General features: G+C 38.2%; 1 protein-coding gene across 1 annotated transcript in view; it reads left to right on the top strand.

Annotated features, from left to right (window-relative positions):
* TMEM131 (transmembrane protein 131) overlaps positions 1–13,694 on the top strand; it is a 106,803-nt gene that overhangs the window by 74,120 nt on the left and 18,989 nt on the right. The window contains exons 20-30 of the mRNA XM_014960321.1: positions 1,011–1,163; positions 1,322–1,397; positions 1,500–1,617; positions 3,549–3,687; positions 3,798–3,907; positions 4,301–4,367; positions 5,314–5,465; positions 6,671–6,813; positions 7,980–8,166; positions 9,686–9,871; positions 13,350–13,508. Coding sequence (XP_014815807.1) covers positions 1,011–1,163; positions 1,322–1,397; positions 1,500–1,617; positions 3,549–3,687; positions 3,798–3,907; positions 4,301–4,367; positions 5,314–5,465; positions 6,671–6,813; positions 7,980–8,166; positions 9,686–9,871; positions 13,350–13,508 — 1,490 coding nt within the window. The remainder of the gene's footprint in view (positions 1–1,010; positions 1,164–1,321; positions 1,398–1,499; positions 1,618–3,548; positions 3,688–3,797; positions 3,908–4,300; positions 4,368–5,313; positions 5,466–6,670; positions 6,814–7,979; positions 8,167–9,685; positions 9,872–13,349; positions 13,509–13,694) is intronic.

The following is a 13,694-nucleotide window of genomic DNA, read 5'->3' as shown; positions in this document are numbered from 1 at the left end:
CCTCTGTCACCTGCAGTGTTTGTAATCTTGCAGCTTCACTGTTCTTTCAGGTTCTTTCTAATTATTAGCAACTATGTACTACATCTCTGACAAGCAGGTTGTTCCCCTTTTGTAATAGGAGGCTCAGAAAACTGAAGTTTCCTCTTGTCTTTCCTCCTCTGGTACTTTTTTAACATGATTTGATTTAGCAGAACTGTTGTCCTAGCTCTTCAAGACACATAATCGTGAAATCACAGCATGGTAGGGGATGGAAGGGACCTTTGGAGATCATCTAGTCCAACCCCCCTGCCAGAGCAGGTTCATCTAGAGCAGGTTGGACAGGAATGCTTCCAAGCGGGTTTTGAATATCTCCAGAGAAGGAAACTCCACACCCTCTCTGGGCAGCCTGTTCCAGTGCTCTGTCACCCTTAAAGTAAAGAAGTTTTTCTTCATATTGAGATGGAATTTCCTGTGTTCTAGTTTGTGCCCATTTGCCCCTGGTGCTCTCACTGGGCACCACTGAGAAAAGTCTGGCCCCATCCTCTTGACAGCCACCCTTTAGATATTTATAAGCATTGATGAGCTCCCCTCTGTCTTCTCTTCCCCAGGCTAAACAGACCCAGGTCTCTCAGCCTTTTCTCATAAGAGAGGTGCTCCAGTTCCTTGATCATCTTTGTAGGCCTCTGCTGGACTCTCTCCAGCAGTTTCTTGTCTTTCTTGAACTGAGGAGCCCAGTACTAGACACAGTAGTAGAGGCTAGAGGGGCAGGATAGCAAAATTAAGGTGTATTAATTTTGAAAGAGGGATGAGCTGTGTTTGGAAGCATATGGAAGAAAGAATACAACTTCACAGAAATTTACCATGAAGTGTTACAAGTGGCATTTTTTGGAGATAGCGTAGTTTAAAATCTCAGTTTAACATTTCGGCTCTGCTGTGGTCTTTGTCTGCCTGCATAAATAAATACATATGCTAGGGAAAATGCATATCCTGCAGCCCTTTTTTTCATCTTTTCATCCTTTCTTTTTCTTTAGGGGAAAGTAGTTCACCAGAGCCTGAATGTTATGAACTCCTTTTCTCAGAAAGTGAAAATACAACACATACGGTCGCTGTCAGAGGATGTAAGGTTTTATTATAAGAGGCTAAGAAGCAATAAAGAAGATTTAGAGCCAGGAAAAAAATCAAAGGTTTGTTTATGCCTTATTTCTGCGTGTTTACAAGTTCTCTCTTATATATAGCATATGCTAAGTTTCTGTGGTCCTCCAAAATTCTCTTTGGTTTATTTTTTTGGTCATTAGATTTACTGTGCTGTTTCTTAATTGGTACACTCTTACCTCTTTCACAGATTGCGAATATTTATTTTGATCCTGGTTTACAATGTGGAGATCATTGTTATGTAGGATTGCCTTTTCTGTCTAAATGTAAGTAACATTCAACTTTATAATGAAAATCTTAAAAAAAAAAGTTTCTCCTTAAGCAACAACTTTACTTGAAGAGTTTAAAAACCACGTTATTTCTTAAAGCGGAATCTAAAGTTCAGCACAGCGTAGCAATGCAAGAAGATGCATGGGATTCTGACTGGGATTTGCATGAGAACTTATTCAAAGAATGGACAGAAATAAAAGAAAACTCAAGCCATAGGTAAGTATTTTATCCCTGTTACTTTCTCAGGTGCCTTAAATCACTAGATAATTCTGTGTTGTGTGCTCTTAAAAAAATACAAGGTTTCTTAATATTGCAGTGCTCGTTGAGAGGGGGCTAAGGAGGAATTAGTTGGCCTTCTCTGCAAAACATTTAAAGAGAACATTTTCAAAGTTAAAAAACAGTACCCATTTTCTCACATCAACCGCAATACTGAAAGTTACTATTCACCCGAGTATGCTGCAGTTCTTGAAAAGATGGCAACATCAAGGCAGTCTCTACTCTGCAAAAACTTCCAAAAATAGATTATACTGTTAGTGCTGTGTCCCTGCTTAATCTGTTTTACAGCATCAATATCCCTCCTAAGATTGTATAAGATTTTCAGTTGTTACTATTCTGAGATTATTGCATTTCAGTGAATTACCAAATTGTCTGGTATTTTTCCATGAGATTTGCTAAATACAGAGTGATTAATGATTGCTATTTTATATTTAGGAGAAAGTCAAAGTCTGTAGGCTGCTATATGCCTTTTAAACATCTGCCTTTTCATATGTAAAGTGATTTAATCTCCAAGAGACATAAGGTAGCATTAACAGCAAGCGCATGTGTCTTTTGTGATGATAGCATCCAGACTACCATTTCAAAAAAGGCGTACGACTGTGTGTAGTTAAATACAGTAACAAAAGCATACCTCCTTTCTCCCTTTTTTGTTATAATGTTGATATAGCAATAACTCCTGAACAAATTTGATCTAAACAGATTGTCTAGCCGCACGTTCAAGAATGTTCTATCACATACAGTAAGAGGACAGTAAAGGAAAATTCTTAAAAACTACTTCTTAATAAGTAGCAGTTCTAGCTAGAATACACAGTGCTTTAATATTATTTAATATAATATATAGTCTAGAATATGTAATGCTTTTAAAGAGAGTTAAAATTAACCAGCTATTCAAGGTAGCATTCAGCAAAGGAGAAACTACCCCTTCTGAATACAAAGGGGTTCTGACTTGATCATTTGGAGTCTCTCCAAAATACTTCTCTAGGTTTGAAGTCTAGCATTTCATCTGTTCTGCTGACTGGAGAACTCAGTACTGTTAGTATTGTTTCAGCTCGTGGTGGAGAACTTGTAGGACAACAGGAATCAAGTCTATTGCAGAGATTGGTGAATAGCAAAGAACTTCATTCACTGATGGAAATAGTAGCTGGCACCAGGTGTGACTACTTCAGATTTTCTTTAGGTTTGTTAGACAGGAGTATAGGCACATAATCCATGTATCCATTGCAGCTAGAGCACATGTACAGGTTTACTGAACATTACACACGTGCAGGCACAATACATTTTCTGGGTAGTGGATGTCTGGATGTTGTATTGGAAACAGACTCTATCAGGACTGATATTTTTGCTTTCTACTGTTCATACCTTTGCAAATCACCAAATATATTTTGGGTTACTTTTCTTACTGATCTGAATCTCAGTTATATTCTCAAAATTTGTTTCTACAATAGCAAGAGCTTTCCTAATGAAAGGTAAAATTTGTGTCTCACTGTCCAGGGAGCAGAGATTTAAGAGAAATGTGAATACCAAAAGATTTGTGATGCACTGCATAAGTTCTACCACATTTTTGTGCTCACATTTATCTATAAATAGGTCGTAACAGAACTTGGAATGGATGGATGTTGACAACAATAATTAATAGAGAACATCTTTAGAATCTTTGGGTTGGTTTTCTATAGCATGTTTTATTTCTGTTGTGCTTCTTAATAGCAGTACATATGGGCAGAGCTCAATGGGGTTTTTAATTGCATATAAATACAATGTACCATGCTGTTTCTCAAACTTACATTGTTTTCAGGGTGCATTTACGCCCTCTGCTTTTTCCAGGCTTTTCCTATTTTTCTCTTGTAAAGTAAGTTTTCTAACTGTTTCTCCAGACTGAATGCTGTATTTGAAGTAGACACAGATCTTCAGAAGGATGTCCGGTTGAAAATTACAGCAGAAATGTCCTGGCCTTCCATACTTACTTCACCACGCCAGCTAAGCTTCCCTCTTACCAATACAAACAGTTCCTCAGTAAGTTATTTTGTTGATAGTATCATTTTGTAGGGGCTGCATTTTAATAGATATTTCTAATTGCATTAATCCTAATGTAAACTTTTTTTTTAAATTGTCTTTCTGAATAGGAAGAAGAAATTTTACTAGAAAATCCAGCTGACGTTCCTGTGTATGTTCAGTTCCTTCCTGTAGCTCTGTACTCTAACCCATCCACCTTTGTTGATAAAATGTTAGAACGGTAAGTATTGTTTTAGAGTACTTAAGGCATTCTCACTCTATGGCAAAATTGCATTTTTACAAAAAATGCATGCAGGATTTGGCAGCTGGGTTGGAAGTAACAGTGTTGGCCACTTCTAAAATCTGAATTGTTAGGCCATTGTAGAACTGAATCTAGGCTGATTGCCATTGAATGCACATCTGTATTTGTTGCTAAGCTAAAATGGTGTTTACATTTCTTCCTTAAATTGATGTATGAGGGGAGGGAGAATAAGAAAAAATCAAATTGTCCTTTCAGCTGCATATTATTTGGGTCCGATCATAAGTTCTTGATTTGTGCTAAAATCCATAAATGCAAGTATGTCATTATCTTCCCTGATCTGGGGGGAGAAAAAAAATTGCATGTCTGTTTCAGGTTTAATTTGAGTAAGCCAACTAATTTCAATCTGAGGACTCTGGAGTTCCAGGTCTTCAGAAATTGTGTAAGTATTTCAATACGTTCTTCAGATTTTTAAATCTAGATATTTTAATGTTTTAATAAGAGTACAGTTGTACATGCCTTCAAGTTTACGTATTAATATGTGTGAAAAATGTGGTGCTTGCATTGGATATTTTCAAGGAAATTGGAAAAGAAGTATTTCTTTAAATGTAACACTTAAAATGTCATTTTTTCTGTATGCTTACACGATAATGGGATTATAGAAGTTACAGAAAAACTGCATTTATTCACTTTCTTACTGATAGAGTATTCTTTTCGTCAGTACAGTGGCTGCTAATTCTAAAATTAGTAAAATATGGAGTTTTCCATTGCTTCATTATTCATTTTAAATGATTCAAGTTTTGTGAACAACCTTAAGTGTGTACTTTTTCATATAGAGCATGCCACATCCTGAACACTTTCTTTTCTCATCCAATATATACACCTTTTCCCCTCCATTTGCAGTTTGTTTTAGATTAGCATTTGGATACTTGCACGTTACCTAAAGGCAAACTTACACTTTTTCAGTAGTTCTTCTATTAAGTTTGCTTTTTCCCCTTCCCGTTGTTAAAATATTTTTAGAATATATAGCATTTTGAAGATAGAGAATGTTACATAAAGGGTTAATGCTAATTTAGTGTTTAAAATGCACATTTAAGGATTTATGGACTCTTTCTTCTACTGGAGCTTTACCAGATACACATGGGTGTAGTTTATCTCAGTTCTGTCTTGCCATGTTCTTCTACTTCTTACTAAACCCAGATGGTCTACTAAGTGGGAAAATTCTTGTGGTATCAGACATTCTGATTTAAAAAAAAATTATATGCCATTGGGTAGTACACTTCTTTGACAAGACCAATTTTATAGCTAAAATAATATAATTTCTATCAAATGTATGTAAAAATATCCTATTTTTAAAGGTGTTACTTTGTTTTCCCCACTTTCTTAAGGTCCAGCCACTACAGAGCACTGTAGGACTTACAAAGGGCCTGGCTCGTCATTCGGTTTTAAGCCTAATGTTAAAACCTGGTGAGAGAAAGTCTGTCAAAGTAAAGTTCACTCCAGTTTTCAATAAAACTGTTTCATCATTAATTGTCATCAGGTATGACAGATATTTCCAAAATGAGTGTGAGTTTTTTCTGACGTTTTTTGTTTATATATAAGATTGTACTTGTGATCGGTGTCAGTAAGAAACTGTCACTCTTACAAGAATAATTGTAGACTCATATGTGTCTGGAGAAGAGATTTAATTGAAATAATTGTGATATGTTCTGCAGTCGTTAAACTGTATTTACTACATACTTCCTAATATAAATGTATTACTACACTTATGATAGAATCACAGAGTAGTTTGGGTTGGAAGGGACCTTTAAAAGTCATCTAGTCCAACCCCCCTGCAATGAGCAGGGACATCTTCAACTAGATCAGGTTGCTCAGAGCCATGTCCTGACCTTGAACATTTGCAGCGATGGGGCATCTACCACCTCTCTGGGCAACCTGTCCATGTTTCATCACCCTCATTGTAAAAAATTTCTTCATTCTATCTAGTCTGAATCTTTTAGTTCAAAACCATTATTCCTTGTCCTGCTGCTACAGGTCCTAGTAAAAAGTCCGTGTCCATCTTTATTGTAAGCCCCCTTCAGGTACTGAAAGGCCACAATAAGGCCTCCTCTGGACTCGCCCAAGCAGGTCCATGTCCTTCCTGTGTTGAGGACTCCATAGCTGGACATTGTACTCCAGGTGGGATCTCACCAGAGCAGAGTAGAGGGGCAGAATCACCTCCCTTGACCTGCTGGCCACGCTGCTTTTGATGCAGTCCAGGACATGGTTGGCCTTCTGGGCTGCCAGCACATATTGTTGGCTCGTGTCCAGTTTTTCATCCACCAACACTTGTAGACTTGAATTTTTAAATAAATGGTACAGTATCTTGAAAGTAGGGCCTGCAGTTATAGATGCCATGTGCAAAATCAAGCTACAATGCAAGTTCAGTCTTTCTAGTAAAGAGCTCTATTTCACTTTTGTATCAGGTATAATACATTGACATGATGATGAAATATAAACTTTAACTAGTACTTCACCAGGGTTTTTATTTGTATGCTATATTGTAATTTTTTAAGTTTTTGTCTTGCAAGCACTATGTTTGAGACCCCGCTGTTTACATCCATATTGTGGGGAATTATATGTGGAACTGCTTATATTTCTGTCCTCCAGATTTGAGATATAACTTTATGGTCTGTAGAGAAGCTTGCAGGAGCAATACGCTGCATAATCCTTTTATGAATGTTTCCCTTTTTTCTTTGCACACAGAAATAACTTGACTGTAATAGATGCCATAATGGTACAAGGACAAGGAACGACTGAGAGCTTGAAGGTTGCAGGCAAACCTCCTGGTGCAGGGAGTTCTTTACGCTTTAAAATCACAGAAGCATTATTAAAAGACTGTTCAGAAAGTGAGTATTTCTTGAGCTACTATGCGGAACAGAAAAGAAATTACGTTTTGGCATGTACAACTTGAAATGTGTGGAGATATTTTTCCCCTATTCTAGTGCTCCGGAAATATAATTCCTTTAAATACATTAAAATTGCTTCTTTGTTTAGGCAGAAAATGAAATATTTTACCTTTTTCATTTTCATGTGAAAATTAGGAAGGATGAAACAAAAGCCCTCCATCCACTAAAATTCAAGATAGAGGTGGTGAAGATCCTAGTAAATAGATTAGGATAGTCTCTACTTCCTAAATTTAAGTCAGATTGGATCACATATGCAACTTTTTGTATATCTGTTTTTTCCCATGACACCTTCAGAATCAGTATGCACACAGCCAACAGGGAAAAAGTCAGGGTATGTTCCTTGATGAAAATGAAATCCTAGCCAGATTCTGCTCTGGAGTCAGACGTTTTCTGCTCTGTGGCCCCAGGCTTGCTTCTGAGCAGAGAGCTAAGAATACCTGTATTACCAAAGTAACTGGTAAAAGAGGTTTAGTTGTATCTGGTATTAAAATCAGCTTTGTTATTTTGCAGTTTTCCAGACATACTTGTAAGGTGCCACGCTAATTATTATCTGAGATTATTCTGCTTCTTTTGAGGCATGAGTAAGAAAACTTAGTAAAGCTTAGTCATTACCTCTTACATGCTGTGGTTTAGGGATGTTTTTGGGTTGGGTTTTTTTGTGGTTTTTTTTGCTAATAAGATATGTGTAACTCAGCCACAGATCCTATTTTAATTTTATTTTTAAGACAGAAAAAAAAAAAATCTTTAATTCTCTTCATGGTAAGACTTTTCACAGAACACCACAACACTAGGCAGTACATCAACAAACTTTACAGCTTAGATGATTATTATATTTTTTTTTTTGTGAGGCAGCAGCACTGTCAGAGGTTTGGGGGTTTTCCCTGATGAGTTAAGAGTGCTCTGGAATTGTACAAATGCCCTACCTTGACAGTGATGAGAATCTGGCTTCAGAGATGTGTTTCTGCAGGTTAAGTAAAGATTTCCATGGGCCTTGCTAGCCCCCTTTTCTGCTCTTGTACTGACAGAGCTCTCCTACTGTAGAATATGAATATAGTCAAGGGTATCTTTAGCATAACACTAACCACTTTCTGCTGGTTTTTTTCTAGAAATGAAATACAAAGAACCGAATTTCACACTGAGAAGAACGTTTAAAGTGGAAAATACGGGGCAGCTGCAGATTAATGTCAAAACTATGGAAATCAGCGGCTACACATGTGAAGGATATGGATTTAAAGTAGTTAACTGTCATGAGTTTGCACTAAGTGCCAATGCCTCTAAAGACATTGTCATATTGTAAGTGTTTTTTCTTACATCTAAACAGTCTTACATTAGGAATTCTGTATACCTAATTCTGTTTCGGAGTTTTCTTTTGGTTAAATTCTGAGGTTTTTTACTTAAGCTTTGAGTGTTTGGGGATTTTTTTTGTACAACTTAAACCAGAAAATTTTTCTCTTCTTGCAAATACTATTTGATTTTTAAATAACTTCAAGTTTTCATGACTGACTGCAGTATATGTAGTAAGTATAACTTACTGAGTTGGAATAGTGTTACTATATGGGGTTTTTTTAAAACATTTCCTTCGTTTGGGTTGTGAATGCACATGAGATCTAGATTTACATACGGTTTTGGTGCATTGCAGTATGTAGAAAAGAGCCTTTAGACTTTGGATTATTATCATAATGCACAGGATTTTAGTCTTGAGTATTTTGTCTGTTGCCTTAATGATAACGATTAATTCTGTCAGTTTTTATCGTAAAAGATCTCAGCATCAAAACCTGATCTTTTAACACTGCTTGGGTGTGAAGTTAACTATTTGGAATATAATATCTAAAAAGTTGAGAAGGTGCTTCTGCTCTACAAGAGGGTGTAGGAGATACTGCAGGCGGTGAAACTTCACTAGTATTTCTGCAGCAATCTTAGTTTGGGACGAGATGGGAACATAGTGTTGTTGAAAAGACACGCAGTAGTGACTTTAAGGTATTTAAGTATTTAAAAGCTGTATCTCACAACTGCTGATAACACAGGGATGTTTTAGCTGCTGCTGAGCAGCGCGCACACAGCCTCCAGGCCTTTTTGGTTCCCCACCCCACCAGCGAGCAGGCTGGGGCTGCAGAAGAAGCTGGGAGGGGACACAGCCGGGACAGCTGACCCCAACGGAGCAGAGGGATGTTCCATGCTGTGTGATGTCATGCTCAGTGTATAAAGCTGGGGGGGGGGAGGAGAAAGGGGGTGACATTCAGACTGATGGCATTTGGCTTCCCAAGCAACCAGTACGCACGATGGAGCCCTGCTTTCCTGGGCATGGCTGAACACCTGCCAGCCCAGGGGAAGCAGGGAATGGACTCCTTGTTTTGTTTTGCTTGCATGCAAGGCTTTTGCTTTACCTGTTAAACGGTCTTGATCTCAACCCATGTGGTTTTCCATACTTTTACTTTTCTGATTCTGTCCCCCATCCCACTGGGGAAGGAGGGAGCAAGCGGCAGCGTTGGTACTTAGTTGGTGGCTGGGGTTAAACTGTGACAGGTGTATCAGGGATAATCTAGTATCAGATGTGTTAAGGATAGGTGTTTATGAACTCAGTCAAACACGCCTTGAGGTATTTGAAAGATACTCGTAAGTGTTTTAGGCTAATTACGTGGATGATTATTAGTTGTACTACGTAGGGCTATTTGTTATAAATGTTTAATGGGCGGTCATGGCAGTAATTGGTGTAGTTTATGGTTTTTTTTTTTAATTTATAAATAATATAAATTATCTCAAACTTTTGTGCTGTTCATATGAAAAGTTTTAACGTGCTTTCTGTTGTTTTCAGGTTTACACCTGATTTCACTGCTTCCAGAGTCATACGTGAATTAAAATTCATCACCACGGGAGGCTCTGAATTCATCTTTATCTTGAATGCATCCCTTCCATATCACATGTTAGCAACGTGTGCAGAAGCGCTGCCCAGGCCCAACTGGGAGCTGGCACTGTACATAATCATCTCAGGAATAATGAGGTAGGGTCTGTATGTTTTTTCTTGTTGGTATATGTGCATGACCAACCGCTGCTTGCGGTTAGTATCGTTGTATTCACAACGTGCTGCAATTGGGGTAAAATAAAATTGAGGTGAAAAAGGAGAAAACCATTAATAAATGCTACTATGGATTGAGTGTGAGCAGTTTAAGGCTGAGGAATACTACTTTCTGCTAAAAGTGAGGACAAAATAATACACTTCTTGCGTGGGCCTGTTTCCTTAAGTGACATACATACTCCTGTTAACCCTGGTAGTGTGTAGTTATTTGATAAATAATTAAGCCAAACTTGATTCAAGTTAAGTTAAAGCACTGCTAACCATGAATTCCCATAGAAATTTAAGCATCCTTGTAGAGTACTGTGCTGTAGAGAGATACGAAGCAGTGACTGTAATGAGCTTAGCAGATGCCTTGGATGAAATTAACTTTGCTGCCACTTGTATGTGACAGACAACTGGTGATACTAATAATGGGATTTCTGAGAACCTGGAGGGCATTGTTTGCAACACTGCACACTCGGAGGTTACGTAGTAGCATATTAATGCACTTTTTTCTCAGCAAACAGCCATCTGTTAGCTATGACTGGTTGAAATATGAGTTGAAAATTCCACTGCGTTTTCCTAATCTAACCTCTACCCAGCTTTATTTGAAATACGAGGTTATAAACAATGTGTCCCTGCTCATCTCTTGGATGGGAGACAGTTTCCCCCACTGCCTTTATCCAGAGAAAACCCGAGCACAGAAACTTATCCGTGAAGTTGTTACTTATCAGTAACAGCAAATGCCGATTTTCCCTTTTTCATTAGTGTTAAGCTTATATCTGAGTGTGAGATGAATTGCTGCTGTAGATGCCTGTGATGAAAAAGTGGTCTTTCTGTGTGCTGCAAATCCACAGCATTATCATAGATAGGTAATATTCCTGCATCATGGAGTTTTTTAATACTAAGATACTGGCTCTTCCACGTTGCTGTAGTGTATTACATAAATGTTGGGTTAAGCTATCTTCCCTTCTAGGGATTGATAAATAGAGCAGATAAAGTTGCAGCCTGCTTCTTTTTTTTTTTTTTTGACTCTTCAGCACTTTCCTAAGTAATGCAGTGTTAACTTAGGAAACTACATTTTCCTAAATAGCAAGAAAATTTCTGTTACTTAGGAAATTCTGTTTCCTAACGAATATTGTGGTACTTAGGAAAGTGCTGAGTAAGTACTTAAGTGGTTTTCTTCTGTATGTTTGCTAGAAATTTATAAGCTTAGTTTCTCTTTAGTTTATTGACAAAGTGAATAATGCTTGTCAACTTGTAAGCATAATTTGCGTGGATAATTTTATGTGTACTCTATTTGTTAATTAGACTTTACAAAAGAATACAGAATACAAATCCTTTCCCTCACTGTGTCTTTTTCCTGCAAGTACAAAACATCCTTATTAGCAGCAAACTCGAGAAGAGTCCTAATGTAACCATGTCATAACATTCCAAGGATCCTGCGCACAGCCAGCCAACTTTTAGGGTGCTATCACGTAGGGGTTTGCTGGTTGTCACTGAAGCAGTACTCCATATTGTTGCAAATCTATCCTTAGTATGTAAGAATGAACAACTCTATGAGTTTGTCCAGTTCATGTTTTTAATTTAATAAGGTGGTATTTTAATTTAAGAAGGTGCTGCCTTCCCTAAATCACTATAAGTTTGGATTGCTACCGTGCTTGTGGCTCCAAGTGTTGAAGTCCAACTCGATAGGATACGTGCAAGCATGACAAAAGAGCCAGCTCTTTTAACGAAGAACTTAGCAACCAGGCACATGTGTGTGCCAGGGTCAAACCATGGGGGAAAGAGGGATGTATGGAGATCGGTCTTGGGTGTCTGGACTGTGTTACCCCCCACTGTACGGTGTTCCTCACACTAATCTGTTTTGGAATTTAAATGACACGGCCACTTCAGGCTAGTTGTATTTTTCTTTTTTTTTAACAATATTTTTTAAATAAAAGAAAAAACCTGAACCACCACTGCTCCCACCACTGTACCAAAATCAGAAAGTGCAGTTAAAAAGACCACAAAACAATATTTGTTCTGTTTTTCATTTCAAAATTGGTATTCATTTATCAAAACACCAGAGTTGGCTTACGCAGAGGGAGCAGAGTCCTTACCCAGAGAGTGGCTGAGGAGGAGAAGCCTCCAAGGTGACCTTTCGCTGCAGCCTTCCCTCTATGACCTCTGCAGAGCCCAGCATTGATACTGTGGGGCTGAGGGGGAAGAGTGCCCCCAGCCCACCAAAACCCGGTGCCCTCCAACCTGGGATTGTGTAGCACCGTGGTGGTTGATGGAGATGTGATGCTCTTGTTGGTATCAGTCTTGTGAAACGTGCAAATAACATCAAAGATGACAGTGAACAAGTGAAAGAGATCATACCTTATTCCTTAACGTCCCAAAAGTAATTCCATTTTTGGTGGCATGGGACCCAAGGCAACACTACTCCTTAGAGTAGAAGTTTGTGTAAGCTTGTCTGAAACAAAAAAAACCCAACAAACTATTTCTTTAGCTTTTTTATTGTTTGTTAACATCTTGGGTGAAATTTATCTGTCCTGCTTTCTGCCATCTGGGTATGCATCCAGAATCCTTGTTAATCGCTGGGGCAGGGATAAAAGCACTGATAGCCAGCTATCACCAGCCGAAAGTTGCTTCTAGTTTTGGTGACCGTTAAAAGGTGTCTAGACTAGATTCTTTCAGCTAAAATTAAGCAAGAGGTATCTTATCCTTTTGAGTCAATTGATGCTGGTTTTCATACATTTGGCTTAAAAAAACTGACAGTAAGAACAGGGAGGAGAATCAGTAGCTTAAGTTGCTAACTTAAAGTTCTTTTTTGCATAAACTTTTTAGGGTAGTAGGCAAAGCAAGCTTTAGTCATCGCCACTGTGTCTCCTCCCCCCAAAACTCCCACCTGTTAGAAGATGAAATCCGTGGCCCTGTGATGAAGGTCTCTGCAGTGGTTTTATTGCTTCATTCAAAAATATAGTTCACTGCAGAGCGTTATGTAAGGGGAGGACTCCTAAACACGGTATTGCAGCAGATGCACTTAGTTGTAAAACTCCTTGAAATAATACTCTTAAAATTTGCTTCTCAGAGCAGCAGTGCTTTTAAAATGGAATTGCACCAACGAGCTGTGAGAGCTGCTGACCACTTGGATGCCATTTTAATTTTTTTTAATTATATTCTTTTTTTTTTCCTTTGGATTAATATTCCTCGCAGCTGCATATCACACTTGCGTCTAACTTCCATTCTCAGTATTAGTGATGTATGTTTCATGCTAAACTTGTGTATTTTATGTTTCTGTCAGACAAAGTTGTGGTTTGGATGCAATTTTCAGCTTTTTGGTATAAGATACAAAGTTTTTGTCATGTATGATTAATGAATTAACCTTAAAATGCTCAAAACTAAGAAATACTCAGATGACTGCCTCTCTTCCCTGCAGTGTTCTCTTCCTCTTGGTCATTGGAACAGCCTATCTAGAAGCTCAAGGAATATGGGAGCCATTTAGGAGACGCTTGTCCTTTGAGGCCTCAAACCCTCCCTTTGATATGGGAAGGCCACTTGATCTCAGGAGAATAGTTGGAATTTCATCTGACGGAAAGTAAGTACGAGTTTGAGTTTTGTGGGGGATGTTTTCCCCACACACTTTTTTTCCTTTAGTTGTAAGGCCAGTAAGAAGGTGGTACTGCTCTTCAGAACAGGTGAATGAATAAAGGTCCCCCCAGTTAGTTATAAGAACGTGGTTTGGATAAAAAGATGGATTTCATGGGGTGGGGGGGGGGGGAAC

Source organism: Calidris pugnax, unplaced genomic scaffold (assembly GCF_001431845.1).
Source record: "Calidris pugnax isolate Ruff unplaced genomic scaffold, ASM143184v1 scaffold188, whole genome shotgun sequence".
NCBI lineage: Eukaryota > Metazoa > Chordata > Aves > Charadriiformes > Scolopacidae > Calidris > Calidris pugnax.
Note: the sequence above shows the minus strand (reverse complement) of the source record. Positions and strands in the feature narration are given on the sequence as shown.